The sequence below is a fragment of the Bidens hawaiensis genome, unplaced genomic scaffold, assembly GCF_021521415.1.
Source record: "Bidens hawaiensis isolate Kalapana, Puna unplaced genomic scaffold, B.hawaiensis_p1.1 tig00006068_1, whole genome shotgun sequence".
Classification (NCBI taxonomy): Eukaryota; Viridiplantae; Streptophyta; class Magnoliopsida; order Asterales; family Asteraceae; genus Bidens; species Bidens hawaiensis.
This window is the reverse complement of record NW_027491401.1, coordinates 932,596-957,643: the sequence shown is the minus strand read 5'-3', so window position 1 is coordinate 957,643 and position 25,048 is coordinate 932,596. Positions and strand designations below refer to the sequence as shown.

The window sequence follows — 25,048 nt, the reverse complement described above, 5'->3', positions numbered from 1 at the left end:
ATTATTAATAATAAAAATAATAATGGTTGGAAATAATAATAATAATAATAATAATGGGAGTGACAAGTGGTAACTGGTGAGGTGAATAAATTACCTGCTGCAAGATATATCATTCATACATGTATATACGGTTATAGATATATAGATACGTAATTATTATTATATATAGAGTGAGGTTACTGTACAATAATTGCTTAACGTACGATAGAGTACGTGAGACGTTCAAAGGCAAAAAAATTCTAAAACGCTCAGCCAAACATCTAAAGCGCTCAGCAAACGCTCATAAATAGGTTTCGTGAAAAAAAAAATAAAAAAATTGATCGATTAATGATACAAACTTGCTTTTGTTTTTGTAAACCAATGATTAATTGGATATGTATTGACGATTCCGAGATGTTGGGATGTGATTTCATAGATCGATTTCATTAATATACGGTATTCACGTACCTATTGTACGTTAAGGTATTATTGTATTCTATATTTTTCTTCTGTATATAATTATACTAGACGAGTGTCCGCGCGATGCAGCGGGTCATTGAACGCGGACTCTATTAATCACGTAACAATTACGAGTGTTCATGGTTTGGTTTAAAACCTTGAAACCGTTTGAACTGGTCATCGGCTTGGTTTCACGGCTGGGTTGTTTACTTTCAGTTGTTTTTTTTATTTCCTTTATTCTTTCAAGTATCATATTTTGACTTAGTTGGAATTGATGATACGGTTGTATTAATAATCATTTTAAGCAAATTTTATTATCAAAGCTTAAACTCTTAAATCAAACCAGAACCAGACCGTTAATAACAGTTTGGTTTCAATTTTTAATGGTTTAGTTTTCGTTTAAAAACAATCAAAACCGGCATTGAACATCCCTACGTAACATATTAATTTTTTTCAATTGAAAAAATTATATTAATATTATATACAAATTAAAGATAATAAAATACTCATTTTTATGGTGCAATATATTTACAAAAATATTAACTTATGAAAAACTTATTGTCGTTTAAAAATCATGGGTGAGAAGTTGGTTTAAAGTTGAAACTAAAAACATGATATTGTTAAAGATGAGGGGGCAAACTTGTAAGTTGAGTGAATTGTGTTTAAAAGACAAATTTACCCTTAATTACACATGTACTTTATGCTTTAAGTGTTGTAAATTACTTAAAAATAGGTGTTTTAATTTGCTCTTGTTTGATGTATTATATATAGTATAGATGTATAAAAATTAAAGATGGATGAGATGAAACAAACTCGTGAAGATGACTGCTTTATTATTTGTTTCTCTCTCATGAAGCAGTTGATGATGAGTGAGTTAATGTGGTTGAAGGAGACGTGATTATTATTATTAAGGTTGAGGGGTGTGGGGCTTCAACGGGGGCGTTAGAGCCCTTCCGCTCGCGCCCTCAGGCGCTAACACCAAACCACCGGGGCGCTAACGGGGCGCTAACGCGAAAAACCATGCAGGCGTGAGCCTGTTAGCGGGAGAAGAGAGAGAAAAGCTTGTCTTGGTTTTAGGAAAAGAGCCGTTGGGCTCTTATTAAATTAAAAAAAAAAATTCCTATATAATACCCCATTTCACCCATTTTTATACCACAACTTCAAACCTTCACCCAAAATCAATTCATCTTCTCAACTTTTTTTTAAAAAAATGGCTGGAAATTGGTACCCAAACCTTGATTCAGATTATATTGACGACGATTTATGGTCGTCACCGCACCAACCGATGTTTTATTCGGAGCCGCAAGAATCATCCGGCTTTCAACCATCCAACACACAACCGTCTCCTAACTTTGTTGTTTCGGAGACACAAGAATCACACGGTGAAGCTACGGGACCAAAAAGACGCGTCCACCGGAAAAAACAACTTGTAACGGACGGGTCGGGACCAGCTTCGACTCCGAGGACGAAACGGAAAGCCACTCCGTGGTCATCGGATGAGAAGGAAGCCTTGTGTCGGGCTTGGATAGTCATTTCTGATGATCGGCGTTGCGGTAATTGTTTTAACGTTTTTAAAAATGATTTTTAATAAAAAAGTTAAATGGAAATCTAATTTATTTATTCATTTTGCAGCCGACTACCAAAAGAGCAAGATTTTTTGGACAAAGGTTAGGGAGACGTTCTACATGCTCGTTGGGAGTACAGAGCGGAACGCCGATATGATTTCGGGTCGGTGGTCCGACATCAGAAAATTTGTCGGCTTGTTTACTAATCTTTTCAACAGGAACAGCGGTCGTATGAGACCATGTGGCAGTGATGATTTGGCGGTTTACAATTTCACGGTCGAAGAGTGGAAGCGGGAGTGTTTGCGGAGGTATGAGATGGTGAAGACGTGGGACGATTTAAAGTTGTGGGATAGGTTGAAAAAGTGTTCAAAGTGGGTTGAGCCGGTGGCGCCGGACGTTGATGCGGAAGTAGGGCCGAAACGGACTAAAACTAGTTTGTCTGGAGCGTATAGCACTTCAACCGGGTCGGATTGCCGCGTTGGATTCGACCTAAACATTGCGGAGGAGGAAACGTCTTCACCGCCGAGGAGGCGGCCATTGGGAAGGGACGCCAAGGGGAAAAAACCGGCTGAGGGGGAAGCCGTAAACATCGCCAATCTTGTTGAATCCCTCAATAAATTCAACAAAACCATGGAGGTGGTCTCTTACGACAAAAAGGAAAAAAGTCGAATGAGAGATTTGGACTTTCTTACTAGAGACTTCAGTAACATAAATCCGGTCGATCAAATGTTAATGGAAAAGTAAAAGGAACGTATCCGAAAGAGGTTGATCGAAGAAGACCAAGCCGAAGAATAAAAATAATGTTTTTTTAGTACTTTAATTTTTATTTTATTTTTAGATATTAATGTGTTTTTTTTTATTAATGTGTGTTTTTTTTAATAATTTATGAGTTTTTTTAATAATACGTTGTTTGAATATATTTATAAAAAATAAAAATAAAAATTCGCTGGAGCCCCTGCTGGAGCCCCTCCACACCAGGGCTAGGGGCTCCCACGGGGGCTCCAACACCCCCCTTATCCAGTTTCTCTCTCTGCCACACGTCATAATATTATTGGTTGGTGCCCCCATTAAAGCCCCCGTTAGAGCCCCCCACACCCCTCAGCCTTAATAATAATATTTTAATGGTTTGTAAAGTACGTTTAGTGGGGGATAGAAGTCCCCAGAACGGATTATTATTATAAGTTCAAGATTCCAATTCGGTATCAGTTAATTCGTGGTTTATGAATAGAAGTTTTGGTATTAGACCATTCGTAGTCATAATTCTCCATCTTCAGGTGTTATGCATTACGTGGCGTCCAGTCAGAGTTATGATTTTTTACCAAAACAGGGTGTAGTAATAACTCTCCACCCCCAGGCGTTATGCGCCACGTGGCGCCCAGTCATTTAAATAATAAATCATTTAAATAAATAAACTTAAAATTAAAAATTACATTAAACTTCCAAATAAAAACTAAAATAAAATAAAAAAATACAAAAAAAATACTAATAAAACTACATGTTATATTTTTCTAAAATTTTCGCTTGTAGAGCGGCTTTTAGAGATTGGACTCTCGGGTCGGCTTCGGTTAGTTCACTTGATAAAATCTCAATGTCTTTGTCCATTTGATTTCTTCTAAGAAGTTCGACGGCGTCCAAATTTACTTTAAGTCGTTCGGTTCCAAGTTCGTGTAAATCTCGGAGTCGAGAGTTCATTTCTTTGAATTGACTATCCATTTCGGGATTCGACGACGAAGCGACCCCTTTCCCCTTTCCCTTGCCCTTGGTTCTTCTACCCCCCGGCCGAGGCATCTTGGTAGTATTCACGGCATCATCATCGCTTAAGTTGAAGTTTCGAGCGTCGGAACGGGGCGTGTCTGGATCAATCGAAGACGATGTTTTAGACTTTTTTCTACGCGTACCACCTTCGGCTTCGGCATCCAAAACCTGGCCCCATTTTGGGTGAAACCTCAACAGCTCTTTCCAAATGCCAAAGTAGTTGAAGGACCCCGAGACCTTATGTTGATACTCTGTCAACGCTTTTTCCATGACTTCCGCGTCCGAAACACCGCTACTCCTCGTTCAATTGATCCGGGAGTAAACCGTATGAAAACCCATGCATTTGGTGTTTATGTCGCCCCATTTCGACAATAACGAATCTTTTTCTCGACGTGAGTCCCCGCTAAGGTCGTGGAACAACTCTTTAATTTTGTGCCAAATACCCCCGTTTTTTGATAGTTCGCTAAAAAAAATAAAAACATTACACGTTCAATGATTGTTTTAAGAAAGTTAAAGATAAATATATGTACTTTAAAAACATACCGCATTTGGCATCTTCCGATATCGCGCACCAAGCACGAGCACATAGTACGCACTCGTCGATCTTCCACGGTATCACCGTCTTTTTAACCCGAGGTTCGCCGGCGGGCTTCTTTGCGTGTTTTCTCGGACGTCCGCGGGTCTCCGGGACGGGTTGTGTCTCCAGCACGAACTCGACCTCGGGTTCGGTCTCCGGGACGGGTTGGGAACCCGAAACGGCAAAAAATGTTTGTCGTTGGGTTTTGGAAACCGGGCACCGCATTTGGCATAGAGTTTTGTAAATATGCAATGTACGCGGCCATTTGCGGGTCAATCATATGCGGGACGGGTACGGTTGGCGTCGGGGTGGTAGATTGGTTCGGTTGTGGATTTTGGTTGCCTTGACGGGCATATTGACCGAAACCGAGAATATTTTGGTTGTTGTTCAGAAACATTTTGGTAGAGATATTTGAGTAAGAAATATAATTGGTATATAAGTGGGAGTAATGTGTTAAAAAAATGAGTTTGGTTTGTTTTTATAGTATAAATTTAATTAATATATTTTTTTTTTAAAAAAAAACCCAACGGATACATAACGGTTACTTTTTTTTGATTTGTGTGGCATCCAACGCGTATAGATAAAACGTTAAAAAAAAAACTCCAAAACGCCGAGGGGGGCGGTGTTCCCCCGGCGTTTTGGGCCAAAACGCAACCCAAAACGCACCACTACGGGTGGTCTTATAGTGAAAATAAAGTTAATATATATTTGTGTCATTTTTTTTATATTAGCAATAAAATATTTGAGCTAAGCTTTGCCAAACTGTCAGTTCGAATCTTGAGTCACCCGAGTTTTAGTCAAACCATGTGTTACATCAGATAATTATGCTCTTAGGGTGACACAACGTCACAACGAATGTCAGGTGGCAGCCGACAATTTAGTTTCTCGGGGAACAGCTGGACCCGGTTATGACAATATAGTTTAGCTGAAGTGGGCCAAGGTGGCTCTCCAAAACTAGGGAGTACGGTGGCGTCGTCGTTCAAAAAATAAAATCAATTAGACTTGTTACAGTATTTAAATTAAACTTAAAAAACAATATCGTTAGATTAATGTTTTTAAACAAAAGAAAAGGAACGGATACTAACCCGACCCCGAATATGAGAATGGTAGTGGCACTCGTACAAGTTATGTTAAAAAAATAATCATACTTAAAATGTTAGTTCGGTCGGTAAAACCTGAACGTTGTGGCCACGAGTCGACACGAATTATGTTCGTATCAATTAGGTTCGTTAAGGTACCAAAACTAAATGGTTAGTAACACCCGTGCATTGAGGCGTGAGTCGACGAAAATTCGATCACTTAACCTATTATGCAGTTTCATAATAATCGGCTAAGTGTCCGTTGTGACGTTGAACTAAACTTAGAAAATTATTGTCTAAATTAAAAAGAAAACCAATAAAATAATTCACAAAAATTTACGGAGTAGGATAAGCCGTTGAAAAGAAAAAATAGTTACGTAGGATACAATAGGTGTAAAAAAAATAAAAAATTAGTATGTTCACATTGTTGTCATGTTAGAATAATTTGGATTATTTTGATGTGTTGTGTTTGTAGATGTAGTTTTAGTATAACGTAATGTTTTTAGGAATATACACAAAATAAATTAAATGGTTTCCGGTATATAGGTATATTGTCATAAAATACGATTATTCTATGTGCAATAATATATGCAATGATTTCTGGTATATTGGCTGGTGATTTAATTTGGATTTACCGCTCTCTAACATTGTTTCTTGACATTTCGTACCAAACAGAAACCGATTCTTTCAGTTTTATGGACATCACTTTAACCTTTCAACTACTCAAGAATCTCCTTGAGATCAAAGAACGACTGAACGATGTTGATCCAATATATGAAGTCACAAGCCAAAACACTCACATCAAACTCCAAAATATTAGTCCCTTGCATTTGATCATGGTTCAGCTCTGACCCTTGATTTTTTCTTGCAACCATGCAAACTCAACATCACATGAAAATGGTAATCAAGAACACATGTTTAAACCAAATGGTTCTTAATCAAAAGTGTGGGTAGTCGAATGCTTTGTTCAAAAATGAATTATTTATGTCTAACGACGCAAACAAAAGCCCAAAATTAATCATATGTTATAGATGAGGACCGAGATTAAAATGATAAGTATCGATGTTTAAAACAATAAAAATAAGGAAATAAAAAAAACTTTTGGGTCAAATGAGTCATGTTCAGGTTAACCCACGAATATGTGTATCAAGTCTGGTTCATGTGTTTAACACAATATTTATTTCATGTCAAATATTTGGATTCATGTTGGGGTGAACCTGCCAGCCCACTGACAAGCCTGTTTAATACCCTACCCCTATATGCCTATATTGAATATAAGTGCATGTGTTATACCTAATGAATTTGATGAGTGATCATCGTCATGTAGGCTCTAAGTAGGTAGGAAAGACCATCACTGGCCACGCGTTATACCTAGTGAGTATGAAGAATGAACAACTTTTAATATTATAATACAATTTAGTAATTGTTTTTCACTGATAATATCATGAAAACTGTTTAACGAGCAAAAAAAGATATTTTATCTTGAATACAATTGTGGAACTTTGTATTCGTGTTTAAAATTTGCTGACCTAACTAGAAACCATCTTGCTTCGAACTTATAAATTGGTAAGTCTCAAATTTGAAAACGGTAGTTATTTAAAAAAATCATATTCAACATTAAATCAAATATTATAATGATAAAAAATATGTTATAATTACAAAAACAAATTGCTATGTATTTTGATTGGCCAGCCAAATTTCCAATTTAATCTTACGACAAACACCATGTCGCTTGCCCTCGTGTCCTGAGTGAGGGTGAGCTGACATGGTTTGTTCTTCGTTATGCTCAGTTGCTCGCGACGTATAACAACCCCTAAGAAGCATTTGTATAATTTACTAGTTAGTCTTAAAAACATAAAAACTACTATATTTACATGAACAAAAAAATCTAAAACTCCTAGGTTATGACAAGGTTCTTAACGATGTATAAAAGCCATAGTTTATGACAAGGTTTTTAACGAGTCAGCAACTTTAAACGTACTAAAATTTACTTAAATTAATAAAATCTTTAAAACTAAATTAACATAAGAGTCGGCGTGGGACAATAACATACGTGACGAACCGATATATGAAAAAAGAATCTAAGACTAAACCCCTTTACTAGATTCTCTCTCATTGTCGTTCACATTCTTTATATTTATACATTCCTTAATTCTTTTCCTATATTATTTTCTCTGAACATACATACATCCATCATAACTCTCCTATGTTCATCTTATATCAAATGTAAATTTGTACAATTTACATAACAATATGTTGAGTTTAACTCCAAGTTTTACTCCCACATCAATCAGTCAATTTCTATGTGAATTGTCACGAACCGGTTGCGTAAACGAGAAGGTGTTGCGAGTTAATGATCTTGTTAATCGGTTAGAAGCGGAAAGATGTAAAATCGAAGCGTTTGAACGTGAACTTCCTTTGTGCATGCTCCTGATCAATGATGGTTCGTTTCGTTTCTCTATAATTTAATCAGTTTAAACTTATCGGTTGCAGGGGTGTACATGGTTCAGTTTTGGACTGAAAGCGAACCAAAGACCGAAACTTTTGGTTTTTGGATTTTTGAAACTGTAATGTTTAGGTTTTTTAGATTTTTCTATTTGAGCTTAAATATTATGTGTTGATTTTTTTTTTCCAAAATAGTGAATTTAGTTATGAATTGTTAATTAATAACTAATTATTTATAGTAATTTGTGCTAAATATTTAAGTTACATGTTTATCAAATTCTTATAAATTACTTTAATTGAAAAATAAAAAATGAAAATCTAGAAATTCGGATTTTTTGGTTTTTGTTGCATACAATTTTACAAAAACATAACCAAACCGGCGGTTTTGTTTCCGTTTGGTTTTCTCGGTTTCGGGTCAGCTTTTTGGGTCTCATGCTCAATAAATGTGATTATGACAACGTAATGGGCTCCAAGAATTTGATAATATGTCTAATAGAGAAATTTGATTATGTTTGGTATATAATATATTTTCAGCAATTGTTGCTTTGAAAGATGAATTAATGGTGTTGAAGAAATCAAATGCACATCCAGTACTTGAAGAATTCATACCACTCAAGAAGAGGTTTGATGATCATGATGATGATGATAATATTAATATAGATGATGTAAAAGTTGAAACAATCACAAACCAAGAAGATAATGGTGATAAGAAGAATTGGTTGAGTTCAACACACCTATGGAATATTAATAATGAGAGTATTAATCACAAAGCAAATTCAATATCCCAAGTGGTATGTTTACATTTAGTTAAAAACTTAAAACATATAAAACATTAAATATATGAATCTATATGTTTTGAGTTGGATGCAGAAAAATGAGGAACAAGATAAAGGGAGACCAAGTGTAAATGAAAACAATAGATTGAATTTATGTTTTATACCAAATGTTCAACCAAACATACAACTTGGTAGTACTATGCTCGCGCCACCTCAACAACATACATTTAGGAAACAAAGGAGATGTTGGTCCGGCGAGTTGCATAGACTATTTGTCAACGCGTTGCAACAACTTGGTGGCTCACAAGGTTAGACCTTAATGTCGAAATTGTTTATGCTTGATTACGTGTGAATAATACATGTTGTTTTGAATACGATATTTTAAATGATGATTCTAAATCAACAATGTTACAAAATGTTTTGTAGTAGCCACACCTAAGCAGATTCGAGAGCTTATGAAGGTAGACGGTTTAACGAATGATGAAGTGAAGAGTCATTTGCAAGTTAGTTTTTATAACTTCCTTACTTTTGTTCATATCATCATTTTTCATGAATAATTAAATACTAAGTATATTTCTTTTAATTGTCTTGTATCCCAGAAATATAGGCTTCATACGCGAAAATGTAGCAGTTCTAAATCGAGTTCTCCTGATGGGCCCCTTCTAAATATTGGGAACAACATTGACGATGAAGAAGACGCGAAATCCGAATATTATTGTTGGAGTGGTAATCTTTAGCAAACTTTATTGTAAAATTTTGTAGGATTAGTTTGATTTGAACTTATCTTGCTTTGAGTTACTGTCATGTTTTGGATTTTTGGTCCAAGATGTGAAGCACATATGTTAAGTGACAAGAGAACATCATCATTCAACAATGGACCATTTGGGAATTTATTATATATTTATTTTTTTTATGCATATTATATGTTTGGGAGATCTTGAATCATTCTTGTTTTTGAATGGACTTGGCTCTACTCATTTGTTAAAAGTGGGAAATTATATTCTTTTTGTAATAATAGGTGTGGATACTTTGACAAGTCAAACATGTGATCATTTTTAATTAGAAGTTAAAAATAAATGGGGTATTTTTGTATTATGTGTATTTCAATGTGTGTAGGTTTTAAAAGTTGACATGATTCTGTTTACATCTTAACCAGAAATCCTATTTTGGAAAAGTGATATTGTTATATGTGAAATTACATCTTTACCCATAATTAACATTATAAATTGTTGATAACATCTATTTATAAAGTTCTTGATGTTGATACATTTCCCCTCAAATTCTAACTTTAAAACTATACTCTTTCTATATTGATATGCTTGTACTAGGGATTACAAATTTACAAGTATACATATGTGTATAGAGATTCTTATATTTTTATCAACATGTAGTTGAAAGTATAAAGTCATTGAATTGTTTTTTATTTTGAGAAACTTGGTGAAAAAGCAAGTCTAAAAGCAAGTCACGGGAAGGTTCATGGATATGGGAACAAGATGATGACTAGAGGTAGAATACAAAAAGAAGACAATGACATATATGTCAACTTAGGCTTTTAAGATTAGACACCACATTTTACAAACCATCCATTTTTTTTTTTGTAATTCATGATTAAGTTGACACCTTTATTTGACCCATAGAATAATATCTAAGTTTAACCTTAATGATAATATGAAGATTCAAAACTTAATATTTAATATTATTATTTTTGGTGTTTTCATTTTGTATTGTTATGGTAATTACAATGTGAATAAAAAGAAGAGTCCATGAATTTAAAGAATAAAGTCATAAACAAACAAAGCTTCCAAAAAGGTGTTAAAGAATAGTCAATGAATTGGGATTTCAAATTGATTTAGTGTTAGTTTTACCAAACCACTCATAAGTCATATCCCACTTGCAACACAATATTCTAGGTAAAAGGTATGATTGTTTGACAAAAAATGGTCCCTTTCTCATAAGAATCAATTAGAATAAAGATCTTATGAAATTAGGCCAATCTCTTGCTTGTTTGGTATTAACGGGTGCATTAAGTTTTGCCATTCTTAGGTAGAGACTTTCAGGGCGGGCTTAATGAATGTGGATGCCTAAATCAAAATATGATTTCGGGACCTTTTCACGATAAGAGTTAATAAAATAAATTTTGTTTATTACAAGTTTTGAACTAATAACTTATACTTTAGTAACAACCAACCCTACCACCACATCAATACATTACTTTGAGTTTACTTTACATATTATAATATATTTACATATAAAGTTTTTCTAGACTTGGGGGCATTAATTAAATGTAGGTCTAAAGCCCTAACTTGTTTTCACTGTCTCACGAGCCAACCATGGGGACTTCAGATCTAGCATGCATATATGTGTACATTTTGCCATTCACCTCTTAATTTAATGGCATAGGTGTGATAGTTAAAGTTTGGGTTTTAAGATCTTAAGTTCAAAACCTAACTTAAGGGGCTTTCTCTTCAATGAAAATTTAGATGTTAAGTAAAGAAGCATTCAAGCATCGGAAATAACTTTTGTTTTTCTTTTACCAAATGCAACATTAAGTTATAATTTTGCAAAGTGACGTATATTGAAGATATAAGAACCGATGCAAACCAAATCCTACGTCCATCATAGGATGGCATTCTAAGACACAACTCAAAACACGACACGAAAATAATTTATTTTAATATATCATACCTAACATGTTTGATAAATGAGTCGTCTTTGAGTTGATATGCTTAACTAAATGGGACATGTTAGGGTTGAGTTGTCTAAACTGTTTAATAAAACCTGATTACCCATTTATATTAGTATAACCCATTTTTACAAACTCCCAACCCGAAACCATCAACCCGTTCGACATACTTAAATATATTAGTTAAACGAGTGGTATTCGGTTATTTTTAAGTTGTGCAGATTAGGTTTATTTTCTTAACACAAGTAACAATTCAAGTCGTGTTCGGATTAAACTATTAAGTTTGTCAACTTAACACTATTAAGTATTAACGCCTAACTCCCCCTCCGTTAATTAGAGGTGTACAAAAATCCCGAATCCGGAACCGGACCCGATAAAAATACCCGGAACCAGTTTTTTTTACACCCGGGTTTTTAATACCCGAACCCGTACCCGACTCTACCCGTAAGGTACGGATAGGGTATGCATTCAAGTACCAAAACCCGTACCCGGAACCGGACCCGATTTGAAACCGGTAATACATGAAAACCTGAACCGGTTCCATACCCGAACCGGGTTTTCCAAATACCCGATCTCTACCCGATATTGCCCGAAATTATCCGGAAAAATATAATTCTAAGAGGTGCAACCCCTTAAAAAATCCAATATATATCCGAAAAATATCAGGAAAAAAAGCCAGATTAAACCCTAAAATAGGGTTTTTTCAATGCCCGGAAATATGGTATTCAAAACCCGGTTTTAGAATACCCGGTTCTATACCTAGCTCGAACCCGATACATAGGGTATGATTTTTAGAGACAATACCCGGACCCGACTCAGGTTTTGCCAATACCCGATTTTTTAATAACCGATCATACCCGAACCCGGACATTTGAAAGACCCGATTTGTGCACCTCTACCGTTAATAACTGGGCGTAGGCTTACTTTCTGCTACGGCCCAGTGGCCCGTAGGTACTTAAGCCCAAAAACTTCACTATCTAGCAGCTTAATCTGATTAAAAAAAAGTGTATTTGGCATATTCTCTTCTCACAAGTAACAATGTCACTACTAGAAAATTGATTGACTTCCTACGTCAATTTCCGTTGAAAATGCGTAGGAAATCATCATTTCCAACAAAAACGGGTATGTAGGAAAAAGCCTCGTGGGAAATATTTTTTTACGCATTTTCAACACATTTTCTAACACATTACCTACAAAAATATGCCGTTGGAAGTTTCCAACGCATTTCCAACACAAGAAATTAAAACTCTTGTTTTCATTTTCTTACACTTTTCCTACGCATATTTACACATTTTCCTACGCATTACTTACGCAATCTAAATATTGGTGTCTACGCATTTCCGACGCATCCAAATAGTTTTTGTTCATATTTCCTACGCATTTCCAATGCATTTTGTTGTTTTTTTTTTAAAAAATTTGTTTACATATTTTTTCTGCACATTTCAATAAGATTCCAAAATATAAATAAAAAATCTAGATGTTTTATGTTAAAAATGCATAAAAAGTTAAATATAATGTAAAACATGTTTACAACTCAACCACAAATACGCTAATTTAAATTAAAAAGTTTACAATATAGAATTCGTTTTAAGAAGGATTGATTGCAAAATCAAATTACTGATTTGCAGAAAACTCAAATATTCTTATACTCTTCAAACTTTTGTATCTTTTCTTCATTTCTCGTACGCTCATTTTCCATTTCTATCACTCAATGTGCCAACTTCCAAGTCTTGTCTGGCCTTCCGTTCATTTTCCAGTTCTTCCATTTGGCCGAGTTGGTGTCAATATTCTTGGTGCAGCCAAAGTCTAATCATATTCAAAAAGAATATTTTATTGGTACAAGCTCCAAGTTTTTCCATTATATAGAGTTGTTAGGTTATATATTAAACAAAATACCTAAAGATTATGATCAATGTAGGTGAGTATTATAGGTTGCGGCTCCATGTCTATTAATTTCATCAAAAGATGACCTTTTATTGCAGTTCCATGAAGCTGTAAAAGCTCATGCAGAATTGTTTTCACCATGCACAAAGGCTTGTCATCTGCTCTAGCTCAATAAGTAAGGATGAATTAGTAAATAAAACCTAGTTCTAACAACAAACAAAAGGTTTATAACTGAAGTATAGCATACCTTCTCCTGATCTCTTCCATCCCAATTTCTTGCAGATAATTATGAATGCTTAGGAATATGCGGTCAAGGTAAACCTTAGAAATTGTAATTTGAAGAATCTGTATCAAACTGAAGCATGGAAGCATTAAACTTAATTGCAAAAGAGGCAATAGGGATATTGAACCAAGATGTAGAAGTTAACTACAAATATATCTAATAATGACCTTTGTAAGTTTGATCAAGCATTTGACAACCAAATCTGAAAAGTTCATAGTTATTGAAGCAACGTGCTTGAACTATTATTATCCCTTAATGTAGTGTCTGTTACTTTATTCAAGCAATAATTGAACTAGCATTTGGTAAATCTCCGATATTTGGTATGAATATCTAATACAACTAAAAGAGACAACATTCTTCTTGGTTCTAATTAGCTTAACAAGAAAAACATATAAATAGCTTTCTCCAAACTGATTAAAACTTAAAAGTGTATCGAAACATTACTACCTGCACATGGTTGGTGCTTAGCATTGCCCCAAAGATTTGCCAAGTACGGTTGAGCTTTATCATTAGATTTCATCATTTTTATTCAGAGTTGTACCTACTGATCAATAAAAATTGTTGTCTTTTGGTTACCAACATTAGGATTAAAGTTGTTGTATAGGTAACCAAAAGTTAGAATAAACTCAAAACAAAAAGACCTAATGTACATACATTTCTTACAACAGAATCAAGAGTTGAACTTAGCAATTCATTGCGACTTGGACCAAGCCATTTTAAAAACATCGGCAGATGAGGCCAATCCTGCAAACATCAGAGCAATTATTAAGAAAGATCAACAACAACTTACATAAAAGATATTACATAACTATGTTGATTGAAAGTCCATATATTCACACCGGCATTTTATCGAACAGTTGGCGTGCATAATTTCTAAACAATATAGAAAACTCAAACTTTGTTCAATTCAGCCCCAAACCCAAGAATCTTCATAGATCAATAACTGTTGTTAAAATACTAACTATCCAATGCACCAAGTACAAAAAAAAAAAAACAAAAAAAAAAAAACATTTGAATGAAATTGAGAGTGTAATCATCAAATATATAAAAAACATTTATTATTTTAATCAAAAGAAACATCAAATATACCGGTAAGTAATAGCTATTATTAAAGAAAACTGGTTATCTAAACTAGCGCGTTGCGATAGCGAACCCATGAAACTTCAGTCAGTATCGATTAAGTTTATTATGGTATCGGTAGTAGATCAAAAACATAAAGTGTTACCCGACCCGTTTGATTAAACTGTGTTTTAGCCCCACCCCCAGGCGGTGTCAAGATTTTGTTGAAATGAGTCAAGAAGTGAAGTTTAATAGATGTACATTATACTAGGGTTGCGAGTTAAGCTGTTCGTGAGCTACTTAAGCTCAGATTGGTAAAATCTCGAAACGACCCTAAGTATTTATTAGCTCAAGCCAAGCCACAACTCAAATCTATAAAATGCTCAAAATGAGTCGAGCCACTCATGAGCTGCTTGAGCTCAAATTGATAAATAGATCGGAACAAGCATAACCATTTGTGAGCTACTTGAGCGTAGATTGGCAAAAAAAAAAGTTCGAAACAAGCAAGTCGCTTGCGAGCTACTTGGGCTCGAGCCGCGCCTGAGCCTCAAATAATACTACTTTAGTTATTGTACTCATGCTTGTGCCTTGTAAGGGAATATCCTTAAAAGAATATCCTTTGTATTAGATCCAACTTCTACACACATACATACAAACATTGTAACAATAATAATTATTATATATTCATATAATTATATGTTAAAAATGGTAATGACTGTTGGCGTTAGGAATTTAATGGAATGGGGTGGTGGGATTCTTGGTAAGGAAACGAGGAAGTCGATCAAGTAGTATGTTTTACCAGTGGCCATTCGTTCAAGTATTTGGTACAGTCATATTCCAAGAAAGACCAACATTTGTGCTTGGAGATTTTTATTGGAATGTCTTCCTACCAATTGGACATTTTCAATAGAAAGTATGATGCCTAATAGTTCTTTATCCGATTTGCAACCTTTGGTCTCATGCATGAGACGAGTACTCACGTCTTTGGTAGTTGCTCTTCTATAATTGGGATCTTGAGTAAAATTGTTTCTTGACCGGGTATTGTGTTGCTGGTGAATCAAGCTCGTTCTCTATTCTAGTTTGGCTCAGTTCGATTCATCCGGTACCTTACATTGAGGGATAGATTATGTTTTAGTGGGATCGATTATTTTTATCACTTGGTGAATTACTTGGAGGATAAGAAACGACATTGTCTTCCAATCTAAAGGAATCAAGAAAAAGAGACTTCATGACGATATTGTTCAAGTTATTTCTTTTTGGTATTATAGTAGTTCTAGTAATGTTGTGTTACTTGGATCAAGTAGATAATGAATCTCCTAACGCACTTGTAACAGTCTTTTCATTTGTGACCCGTCTAGTTTCTTCTAGTAGTGGACTAATGGTCTTATGTTTTTTTCTCTACTGTATTTAAGCCGCCTTTCAAAAATAATAATAATTATTATGAATATATAATTATTATCTATTTCATGTTCCCACAGGATTTCCACTAAGACATAATATTTTTTATTTTTTTAATAGGACGTGTTTCTGATGAAAAATATTACAAAAATTTACGAGTCTCAAGCAACCCCCCCCCCCCCCCACACAAAAAAAAAAACAAGATTTTATAAAGGAATAAGTTATTATAAAGGAACCAGTTAACCGGAAAAAAAAATTATTTCCTTTTTTTACATCATAAATTGCATAAAAATCAAAAGGCTAAAGTTCAAACATGAATAATCAAGGTACTGCACGGACTTGAGCTTCATTTAAGGGTTTTTCTTAAAATATATAAAAATTATTAAAAAAGTATGTAAATTAATTAATAAATAATAAATGAGCCAAGCCCAAGGTTGAAAAACAACTCACGAGCAAAGTTCGAGCTTTATAAGAAAAGCTTGAAACGAGCCACGTTCGAGTTTGAGCTCTAGTAAGTATAATCGAGCTCGGGCTTAGCTCGTTGTCCACTACATTATTCTACCAGTAACTTTGTTATTAAAAATAGATAGATATGTACTATTTTTTAGAATGGCGACTTTCTGTTTAGGCCACCACACTTTTGTCATGCTATATTGTTTTAGTCAGGTCCGCGTTGACTTCAGAGTTTGGCTTGAGCGTTCCTCCGAGAAACCATATCGTCGGCTGCCACTTGACAGTCGTGTGCCGCCACAAGAGCTGAACTCTCTGGCGTAATATACGGTGGGACGAAAACTCGGGTGGTGGGCTCCGGATCTGAACTGACAACCTCGCAATGCCTAGCTCAAATCCTATATTACCAATATCCACCCAAATGACATAAGTGGAGATCAAATATGGGTCTCCCACTAAAAACCAAACCTTTTTATCACCAGGCCACAAGTTGAGAATAGGTATGTAATATTTAGTTTTTGGTTTCTTTCTATGCAATTCTAACAAAAAAAATATTGCAAAAAAAAAAACCAATAGATTTATACTACTACTATTATCATCGATATATATTTTAGATTTAACAATTTTATATTATTATCATCAGTAAATTTATTATAAAAAATAGTAAATTTACTATTAGTATCAATACTAGTAATAAACATAACTTAACTATAAAAAAAAACAAATAATATATTAAAAAAAAATAAGACGGAATATTTCCTACTCATTTCCAACGAAATTTATTATTTATTTATTTTGTTTTCTTTCTTACGCATTTCTCACGAAAATTTTAAACAAATGCGTGCTAATGTATTTTTTGTTGGAAATGTGTAGGAATATTTGCTACGTATTTCTCACACAATTGTTTTTGTCACTAATTTGTTACAATTCCGTTGCAAATTTTGGGTAGTGTTTTTTCGTTGGAATTTCGTTGAAAATGTGTAGGAAAAACGTTCGTAAGAAATGCGTTGGAAATTTTCGTAAGAAACATTACTTTTTTCTAGTAGTGTGTAACATATTTTTTAAAACTTCTTTTTCTCATTTTATCATCCATTACATAACTTTTAATACTTGATTGAGAGGCCAAAAGTATTTTAAATAATTCAAATATATCATATTGCTTAGTCTATAACACCTTAGTCGAATCTTATTTTGTGCATGAAAATGAGACTATGAATGTATAAAGAATATTTACATGTAGCCTCAGTTACCATCAACATGTTTTTATGCTCAGTACGGATAGGACAACAGTTATATAACCGTGTTAGGAGTGTAGTATTGGTAGCCTCTTGAGAAATCTCCATACACGTAACATTTTTGAATCATGATCATGGCCGAGCAAGGCCCCCCCCCCCCCCCCCCGATCACCAAGCTAGCCCCAAATTTTTTTTACTTTTTTTCATATCTTTTTATGAAGAAAATATGTGTTTTTAATGTTTAAATCCAATTACTCAACTTATTTAAGCACATTTTTATAAACAAAATTTCTTTCACAACCTAAATTATAACCAGTTAAGCCCATTTAATTTTTATTTATTTATTTATTTATTTGTGTTTCAACCCAACAAAAAAAACCTTTTTTACTTAAGGCCCAAAATTCTTTTCGTCTTCGGCCAAAAAAAATTAATGATTTTTTAGAGACGACAATCCTTGATTATCTCATGAGTCTCCGAAAGTCCCGTTCTTTTAAAACTAAAGCCCACCAGCCGCTACTAGCCCATTTTAGTGAAAAGAGAAGTGAGACTTTTCAAATGAGCAAATGAAAGCCCAAACGAACAAATGGTAACTACGACGTGTAAAAGTATACTAGAATGAGAGACATAGCTTTTTAATCATCCCATGAGTCTCTGATAGACCTGTTAAGTGAAAACAAAAGTCTACCAATCGTTGCTAGCCCCATTCAGTGAAAACAGAAGCGATTTTTTCAAACAAACAAATAGAAGCCCAAACAAACAAATGGAAACCACAATGAGCAAAAGAAGACTAGAATGAGGGACTCGCATCCTTAATCATCCCACGAATCCCTAATAGTACCGTTCTGTGATGTCAAAAGCCCACCAGCCGATGCTAGCCCATTTTAATAAAAAGAGAACTGACACTTTTCAAATGAACAAATGAAAGCCCAAACGAACAAATGGTAACTACGACGAGTAAAAGTAGACTAGAATGAGAGACATAGCTTTTTAATTATCCATGAGTCTCTGATAGACCCACTCAGTGAAAACAAAAGTCCACCAATCGTTGCTAGGCCCCGTTCAGTGAAAACAGAAGCGACATTTTTCTAACGAATAAATGGAAGACCTAACGAACAAATGGAAACTACAACGAGTAAAAAAAGACTAGAATGAGGGACTCACATCCTTAATCATCCCACGAGTCCATAATAGTCCCGTTCCGTGAAAACGAAAGCCCACTAGCCGTTGCTAGCCCAATTTAGTGAAAACAAAAGTTACACTTTTCAAACAAACAAATGAAAACTACGATGAGTAAAAGAAGACTAGAATGAGAGACTTAGCTTATTAATCTTCCCATGACTCCCCGATAGCTCCGTTCAAGGAAAACAGAAGTCCACATGTCGTTGCTAGTCTCGTTCAATGAAAAAGTAAGCGATATTTTTTCAAATGAACTATTGGAAACCACATTGAGTGGAAGTATGTCATCATATTTTATTGTTTTGATTTATATAATTTTTTAATATAAAAGGAATATAAATCTAAGCTTTTGAGATATGCTATCAATATATTGGTACATTTGCATGGATGAAGCCCTAATTACAATATAGTCCAAAGGTTGAGTTTTTAACTTTTAGTTCCTAGATGCATAAAAAGGTATTCCAATTGAAACAACTTCTCATTTAACAAAGAGATAAAGAAAGTAGAGCACTTTGGAATTTGGATTATTTTTTTGCAGCCGAAGTGTTTGTAGCAATGTTTGAGTGAGTAGATTGCCAATCAAATACATTAGCATGCATATTGCACCTCCACTTAGAATTATTTAAAGTGAACATTCTTCACTTATGGAGTATATATGAGGTTGACTTGTTTCATGCTCATTGTATCTTTCTATAATATCTTTTTAGTTCGTTTCATTATTAAATATCTCCGCCCACGTGCTAATTTTTGTAAATTTTATAGGTATATTGGTTTTATCAACATGAACTATCGTCTTTTGGTCGCTGACAGTCTCAACTAACGAATTGGCTCCTGACGGTCCTAACTTTAAACGTATTTATTCCCAACGGTCCGCGACTAACATAATCCAAACGTAGTTAGTTGCAGGTCGCCGAAAAACGTTTTTTTGCCAGAAAACTCACATTTTTTTCCCGGAAAACACCACTTGAACACCGCCACCATCACCAACTGACTCACCACCACCCAATTCCGACGACCTCAATAATTGGGGCTTTTACTAGCAAAAGGTTCCTAAATGTTCAATACAAAGTTACAAAGATGTTTGGGGCGAAAATGTTGAGTTTTTCAGGAAAAAAATGTTAGTTTTTCGGCCGAAAAACGTTTTTTCCGGCGACCTGCAACTAACGGCGTTAGGATTCTGTTAGTTGCGGACCGTTGGGAATAAATACGTTAAAAGTTGGGACCGGTGACAACGACCAAAAGATAATATTTGGGATTAATAAAAACCAATATACCATTTTTATATCACAAAACGGGTTAATTGCTTTATAGTCATCTTCTTGTTCAAAAATGTGTACCTACATGAGAACTAGTGAAAGCATATAGTCCGGTCTTGTATGTTGTACCTTTCATGAGATAGAACAAGATCGTAAAAGATGGACCGTGTAGTGTTTGGTATATAGATTCTTATAACGAATTTGGGCGTTACTCGCTACACTTGAAGACCATTTGTATAGACAATTTTAAAAAAAGTTGCAAGGGTCCGTTGACGACTTTAGGACCACCCTCTGACGATCAATCAATATATTTGTATGGATCTATTTGTACATGAATAACGATGTATGGATCTATTTGTACATGAATAACGAGTATAAACATATGTATTTTATTAGTGTCTGTGAATCAAAAGAAGACGGTACTTATGAATCACGAGTGTAAAATATATCTTTCATAACCAAACAAAACAACTAACTGCGCGTAGATATGATATTAAAATCTAAAGAAGGTGTTTGAAAACCACATTAGCTCCATAAAGATCATCATCATTATCGTATTCAGTATATCCAATCAAAGTTATGGTAGGGTCTGAGGAGGGTAAGATGCAGACAGCCTTACTTCTACCCTTTAGGAATAGAGATGCTACTTCCGGTGAGACTCCTAGCTTGATAGTAGTTTTGCATCAACCTTTGAACATAAGGCACATAACACTCAGCCATCGGCACATCGGCCGATTGGTGCATGTACCCTTGTCCTTCGGCTATCAACGCCACCACATGATACCTGATTTACCTTTCGCCAATTTAACGTTATTTTCACGAAATTAGTTAAGTAACCACAAAGTTAGTGCAATTTCACTTTTGTCCACCTCAGGGTTCACACATATATGCATTATATGCGTGCACCGCAAGTAAGACGAAAAGATATATAGTTTTAAGATTTGTTTAGTCATCTTTGTGTGACAACTTTCACTCATTAACTTTGGTGTTGACATATCTTGGCTCAGTTTTTTAGTTCTCAATGACAAACCATACATATATTACATAACAATATTTTGTTCATTGAAAAAGACAAAGATGATCTCACTAGTGTACTTATCTTCTTAACATGATGGAACTAAAAGAAACAATTGTTTAATAACAAACATCACAAACTTGGCCATTAGGTTAACCACAACTATAATGGTAGTACCACTCTAGTAGCCCATCCAATAAACACACTTGGATCTATATATTATTATGCCTTTTTTGGCTTATATATAGTTGCATACATCCACCATTAATTTTATCAAAAACCTTAATCTTCACAAAATATCATTTTCCATTTAAACCAATATGAATCAAAAGTGCATCATTTTCTTAGTTTTTCTTTCATTGCATTTAGCCAATGGCCAACTCAATTACTATTATTACTATACATCATGTCCTAACTTACAAATGATTGTTAAATATGGTGTTTGGGCTGCCATGAAGAACGACTCGAGGGTCCCCGCGTCTATTCTTCGTCTTCATTTCCATGATTGTTTTGTTAATGTAATCATTCCTCGAAAAATTTTAAGTTTAGAATGTTTTATATCGTTTATTAAGACTGTTATCTACTTATTATTATTATTATTATTATTATTATTATTATTATTATTATTGAACAGCTAAGGTTATTTTCACTTTTCACCACATGTCTCAAGTGGACTAGAAGTCACAACTATTTGATTGTAAAAAATACACATTTGCCACTAGACCAGACCGGTTGTTTTACCTGCTTATTATCTTTTGAAATAAACAACTCTAGTTGTTTAAAAGGATAGTTTATTTCACTAAAAATAAGTAGCGTAAACTAAGGGATCTTAAACACCCTCAAAACAACTTGTTGTAGTAAATTTTTTAATACAAATATTGTTTTTTGTGTTGGTTTTAGGGGTGTGACGGTTCTGTGCTTTTGGATGATACCGCAACCTTCAAAGGGGAAAAGAATGCAGGCCCGAATCGAAATTCAATTCGTGGGTATGAAGTTATTGACAACATAAAAGCTGACGTGGAGCGGGCCTGCCCGTGGACCGTGTCATGTGCTGACATTTTGACTCTTGCAGCCCAAGAAGCCGTTCTTTTGGTATTACAAATTAAAACTTTTGCAATTGTTAATACTTGGTTTTTGTTAATGGGTCAAAACAAGTTCAACTTGAAACAAGCCGGGTTGGGTTTAACTTATGAGACTTTTTTTATAAAAGTTATATTATTAATGATGATTTGGTTATTTATACAAAATATATTATTATAGGTATCTAAATCTTTGAATTAAACTATTTAAAAAATATATTTTATTATAGATATTTGCAACCCATTAGACATGTTACTTTTAGCAAAGTATTTAACAATTTGACCCATTTGTAAGTAAACGGGTCATTTAATAAATAGTCATTTTGGTTCGGGTAAGAATGAGTTCAAGTCAAAACGATTCTCCTTTACACCAACTTTGTATTTCCTTAAAAACTTTAGTTATCTTTATGCAGTCAGGAGGGCCAAACTGGATGGTTCCACTAGGTCGGTGAGATGGGCTGACCGCAAATTTGAAATCAGCAAACACGGACCTGCCATCACCCCTTTACCCTCTAGCAACCATCACCGCTAAGTTTGCAGCAGTAGGTCTCAATTTGAGGGATGTCGTGGCTCTCTCGGGTGTGACTCATTTAAAGTTTTTTCACAAGGCGGTTCAGCCCAACGATAACGGGCCAAACGGGCTTTTGTCCTCGTTGAAACATAACCATATGTCTAAAATACTTTTGTTGAAAAAAATATAAAAAAATAAAAAGTTATTTGTTTCATTTTATTTTACTGAGTTGGCCCGTTAGAAAAACTCGGGCCAGCCCATTAAAAGTAAGAGGTAGAAATCGCAATATTTAACTTTTTTAAAATTAAAAATTTTTCAACCTTAACCGTCATTTTTGAGACAAAAGTTGTTCAGCCTGTCCGGTTCGCTGTTCAATCCGGTTATGAAAACATTAAGAGGGGTTTTTTTTCATGGTTCACAGGCGCACACACAATCGGGCTAGCTCAATGCTTCACATTCAAATACCGATTATTTAACTTCAAAGGGACCGGTCAACATGACCCGAACCTTGACACATCTCTAGCGTCAAGCTTAAAAACCGCGTGTCCAAATGTTGATAAATCAAACACAAACCTTAATTCCCTAGACATGGTGACTACATACACGTTTGATAACGCATATTATAAGAACCTCGTTGAAGAGGTATGTACCCGCCTCAACACCGAGCAAGGCGGGTCAACCCACAAGATAAAGACATTATGAAGGCACAAAGCCAAAACCTATGCGCATGGCGCATACAAAACATGCTCAGGCATCATATGCCCAGGCACACATATGCTCGCGTATCACATATGCGCGCGGCGCATCAGCGCGCGGCGCATATCACATGCTCGTGCATATCACATCTGCCCAGGCACACATATGCTCGCGCATCACATATGCGCGCAGCGCATCAACGCGCGGCGCATATCACATGCTCGTGCATATCACATCTGCGCATGAAATATCTGCGCATGAGAATAAAAAGAAGACCTCGCGCATCCTCAGGATGGGCGCATATCACACGTGCACATAATCAACCTCGTCCTTATCCAAATCAGGATTAGGGCAACCTTGATTGTGCACGTCAGACAACCTTCCAGAAGGCATCTTTTTAAGGAGTAAGAATATGCTGATGTTGACAGCTGCCAAATTAAAGGTCGACAACTCAGCATGACACATGTGTTACCACGTGATTACAACCAACGAGAAAGCGCCAGGTGTCCCAGAGGACACGTGGCGCAGTGCGATTGGAGGAGACCAACGAGGTTGAGCCAAATCAATGGAAACCCTAGCACTATAAATACAGCATCAACTCCACTTTGATGACAGATTCATACTCAATCATTGACAGTTACAGGCAGTGATATCACATTCGATCATATTGAATTACATTCACTCACAGTCAGTTACATACAAACACACAGTCTCACAATCAGAGGGTATTCAGCTATTAAGCAATACTCTTGAGATTCTCTTACACACATTATTATCATCTTCTCCACACGATACTGATTCTCACGCCGGAGGGTTACCCCAAAGAGGACCCCTCTGTCCCTTTCTGAGGGGTAAGTAACGGCGCTGTTCATTTTGTAGGTGGAAGAACACAGATCCAGAAGAACCATCGGTGAAATAGTATAATCACACCCAAGGAAAGTAGATCTGCTACCAGTGAGTAGATCCACGTTTCTTCACTCGTCAACAATGCCGGGCTACTTGAATCCGATCAAGCGTTAATGAGTGACCCACTAGCGGCTTCTATAGTCAACGATTATAGCATGTACCAGTATCTTTTTTATAACGATTTTGCTACATCGATGACGAAACTCGGTAATATTGGGGTGATTACAGGGCTAAATGGTGAAGTTAGAAAGAAATGTGGTGTGATCAATCATTAAGTTAGATATTTAGTTTGGTTGTTAATGTTATCTTGCTAAATGTTTGAAAATAAGGGTTTGACTTTGACTTTGACCTTTGTTGTAACTTGTATGACTTGTAGTCTTGTATGTTGACCAAAAAGTAACATGGGTTCATGAAGTTTTACCCATATAAAGAAATTATATACTATATAAACAAGGTTGTTTCAGAGGTTTCAAGTGCCCAAGACGAGAACTAATAAATAGCCTTTCTATAATTTTTTTTTTTCAAAATTGATTATTTGTTACTGATTTACATCATTACTAGGCTCAGATCTAATAACATTTTATTAGATTGTTTAATGTTTAATAAATTTGTTCAAAGTTTTTGGCACTTATTGGCGTCTTATCAGCCATTTTCAGTCCAACTGACTAATAACAGTTAAAAAAAACTATACATATAAGTTTTTTTTCTAAAAATCATGTCCTTATTGAGACCGTCTAGACAGCAGTTGAGCCCTGTACGGCGTCTAAGACGGCTCTGTATAT

At 35.0% G+C, this 25,048-nt stretch overlaps 1 protein-coding gene, 1 long non-coding RNA gene and 1 pseudogene across 3 annotated transcripts; 2 read left to right on the top strand and 1 right to left on the bottom strand.

Moving 5' to 3' along the window:
• The first annotated feature begins 7,517 nt into the window (after positions 1 to 7,517).
• Positions 7,518 to 9,666, top strand: LOC143631392 (transcription factor HHO3-like). The gene is made up of 5 exons (XM_077100167.1): positions 7,518 to 7,857; positions 8,394 to 8,650; positions 8,730 to 8,943; positions 9,062 to 9,138; positions 9,235 to 9,666. The coding sequence occupies exons 1-5, from the start codon at positions 7,668 to 7,670 to the stop codon at positions 9,370 to 9,372; spliced, it is 876 nt and encodes a 291-aa protein (XP_076956282.1). The 5' UTR covers positions 7,518 to 7,667; the 3' UTR covers positions 9,373 to 9,666.
• A 3,184-nt stretch (positions 9,667 to 12,850) lies between these two features.
• On the bottom strand, positions 12,851 to 14,183 carry LOC143631391 (uncharacterized). The gene is made up of 3 exons (XR_013153344.1): positions 13,933 to 14,183; positions 13,450 to 13,557; positions 12,851 to 13,369 (listed from the first exon to the last, which is right to left on the bottom strand). It is a non-coding gene; the product is annotated as an uncharacterized LOC143631391 (long non-coding RNA).
• A 7,156-nt stretch (positions 14,184 to 21,339) lies between these two features.
• Positions 21,340 to 24,728, top strand: LOC143631389 (peroxidase 10-like; annotated as a pseudogene). The gene is made up of 5 exons (XR_013153343.1): positions 21,340 to 21,592; positions 21,975 to 22,166; positions 22,567 to 22,732; positions 23,086 to 23,297; positions 24,323 to 24,728. The product of XR_013153343.1 is annotated as a peroxidase 10-like (transcript).
• Positions 24,729 to 25,048: the final 320 nt, after the last annotated feature.

Bases quoted from the DNA above. Each gene is read 5' to 3' on its own strand.
- LOC143631392 (XM_077100167.1), top strand. From the start codon at position 7,668: ATGTTGAGTTTAACTCCAAGTTTTACTCCCACATCAATCAGTCAATTT. The intron at 8,651-8,729 runs GTATGTTTACAT...AGTTGGATGCAG, and splicing joins CAAATTCAATATCCCAAGTG to AAAAATGAGGAACAAGATAA. The intron at 9,139-9,234 runs GTTAGTTTTTAT...CTTGTATCCCAG, and splicing joins AAGTGAAGAGTCATTTGCAA to AAATATAGGCTTCATACGCG.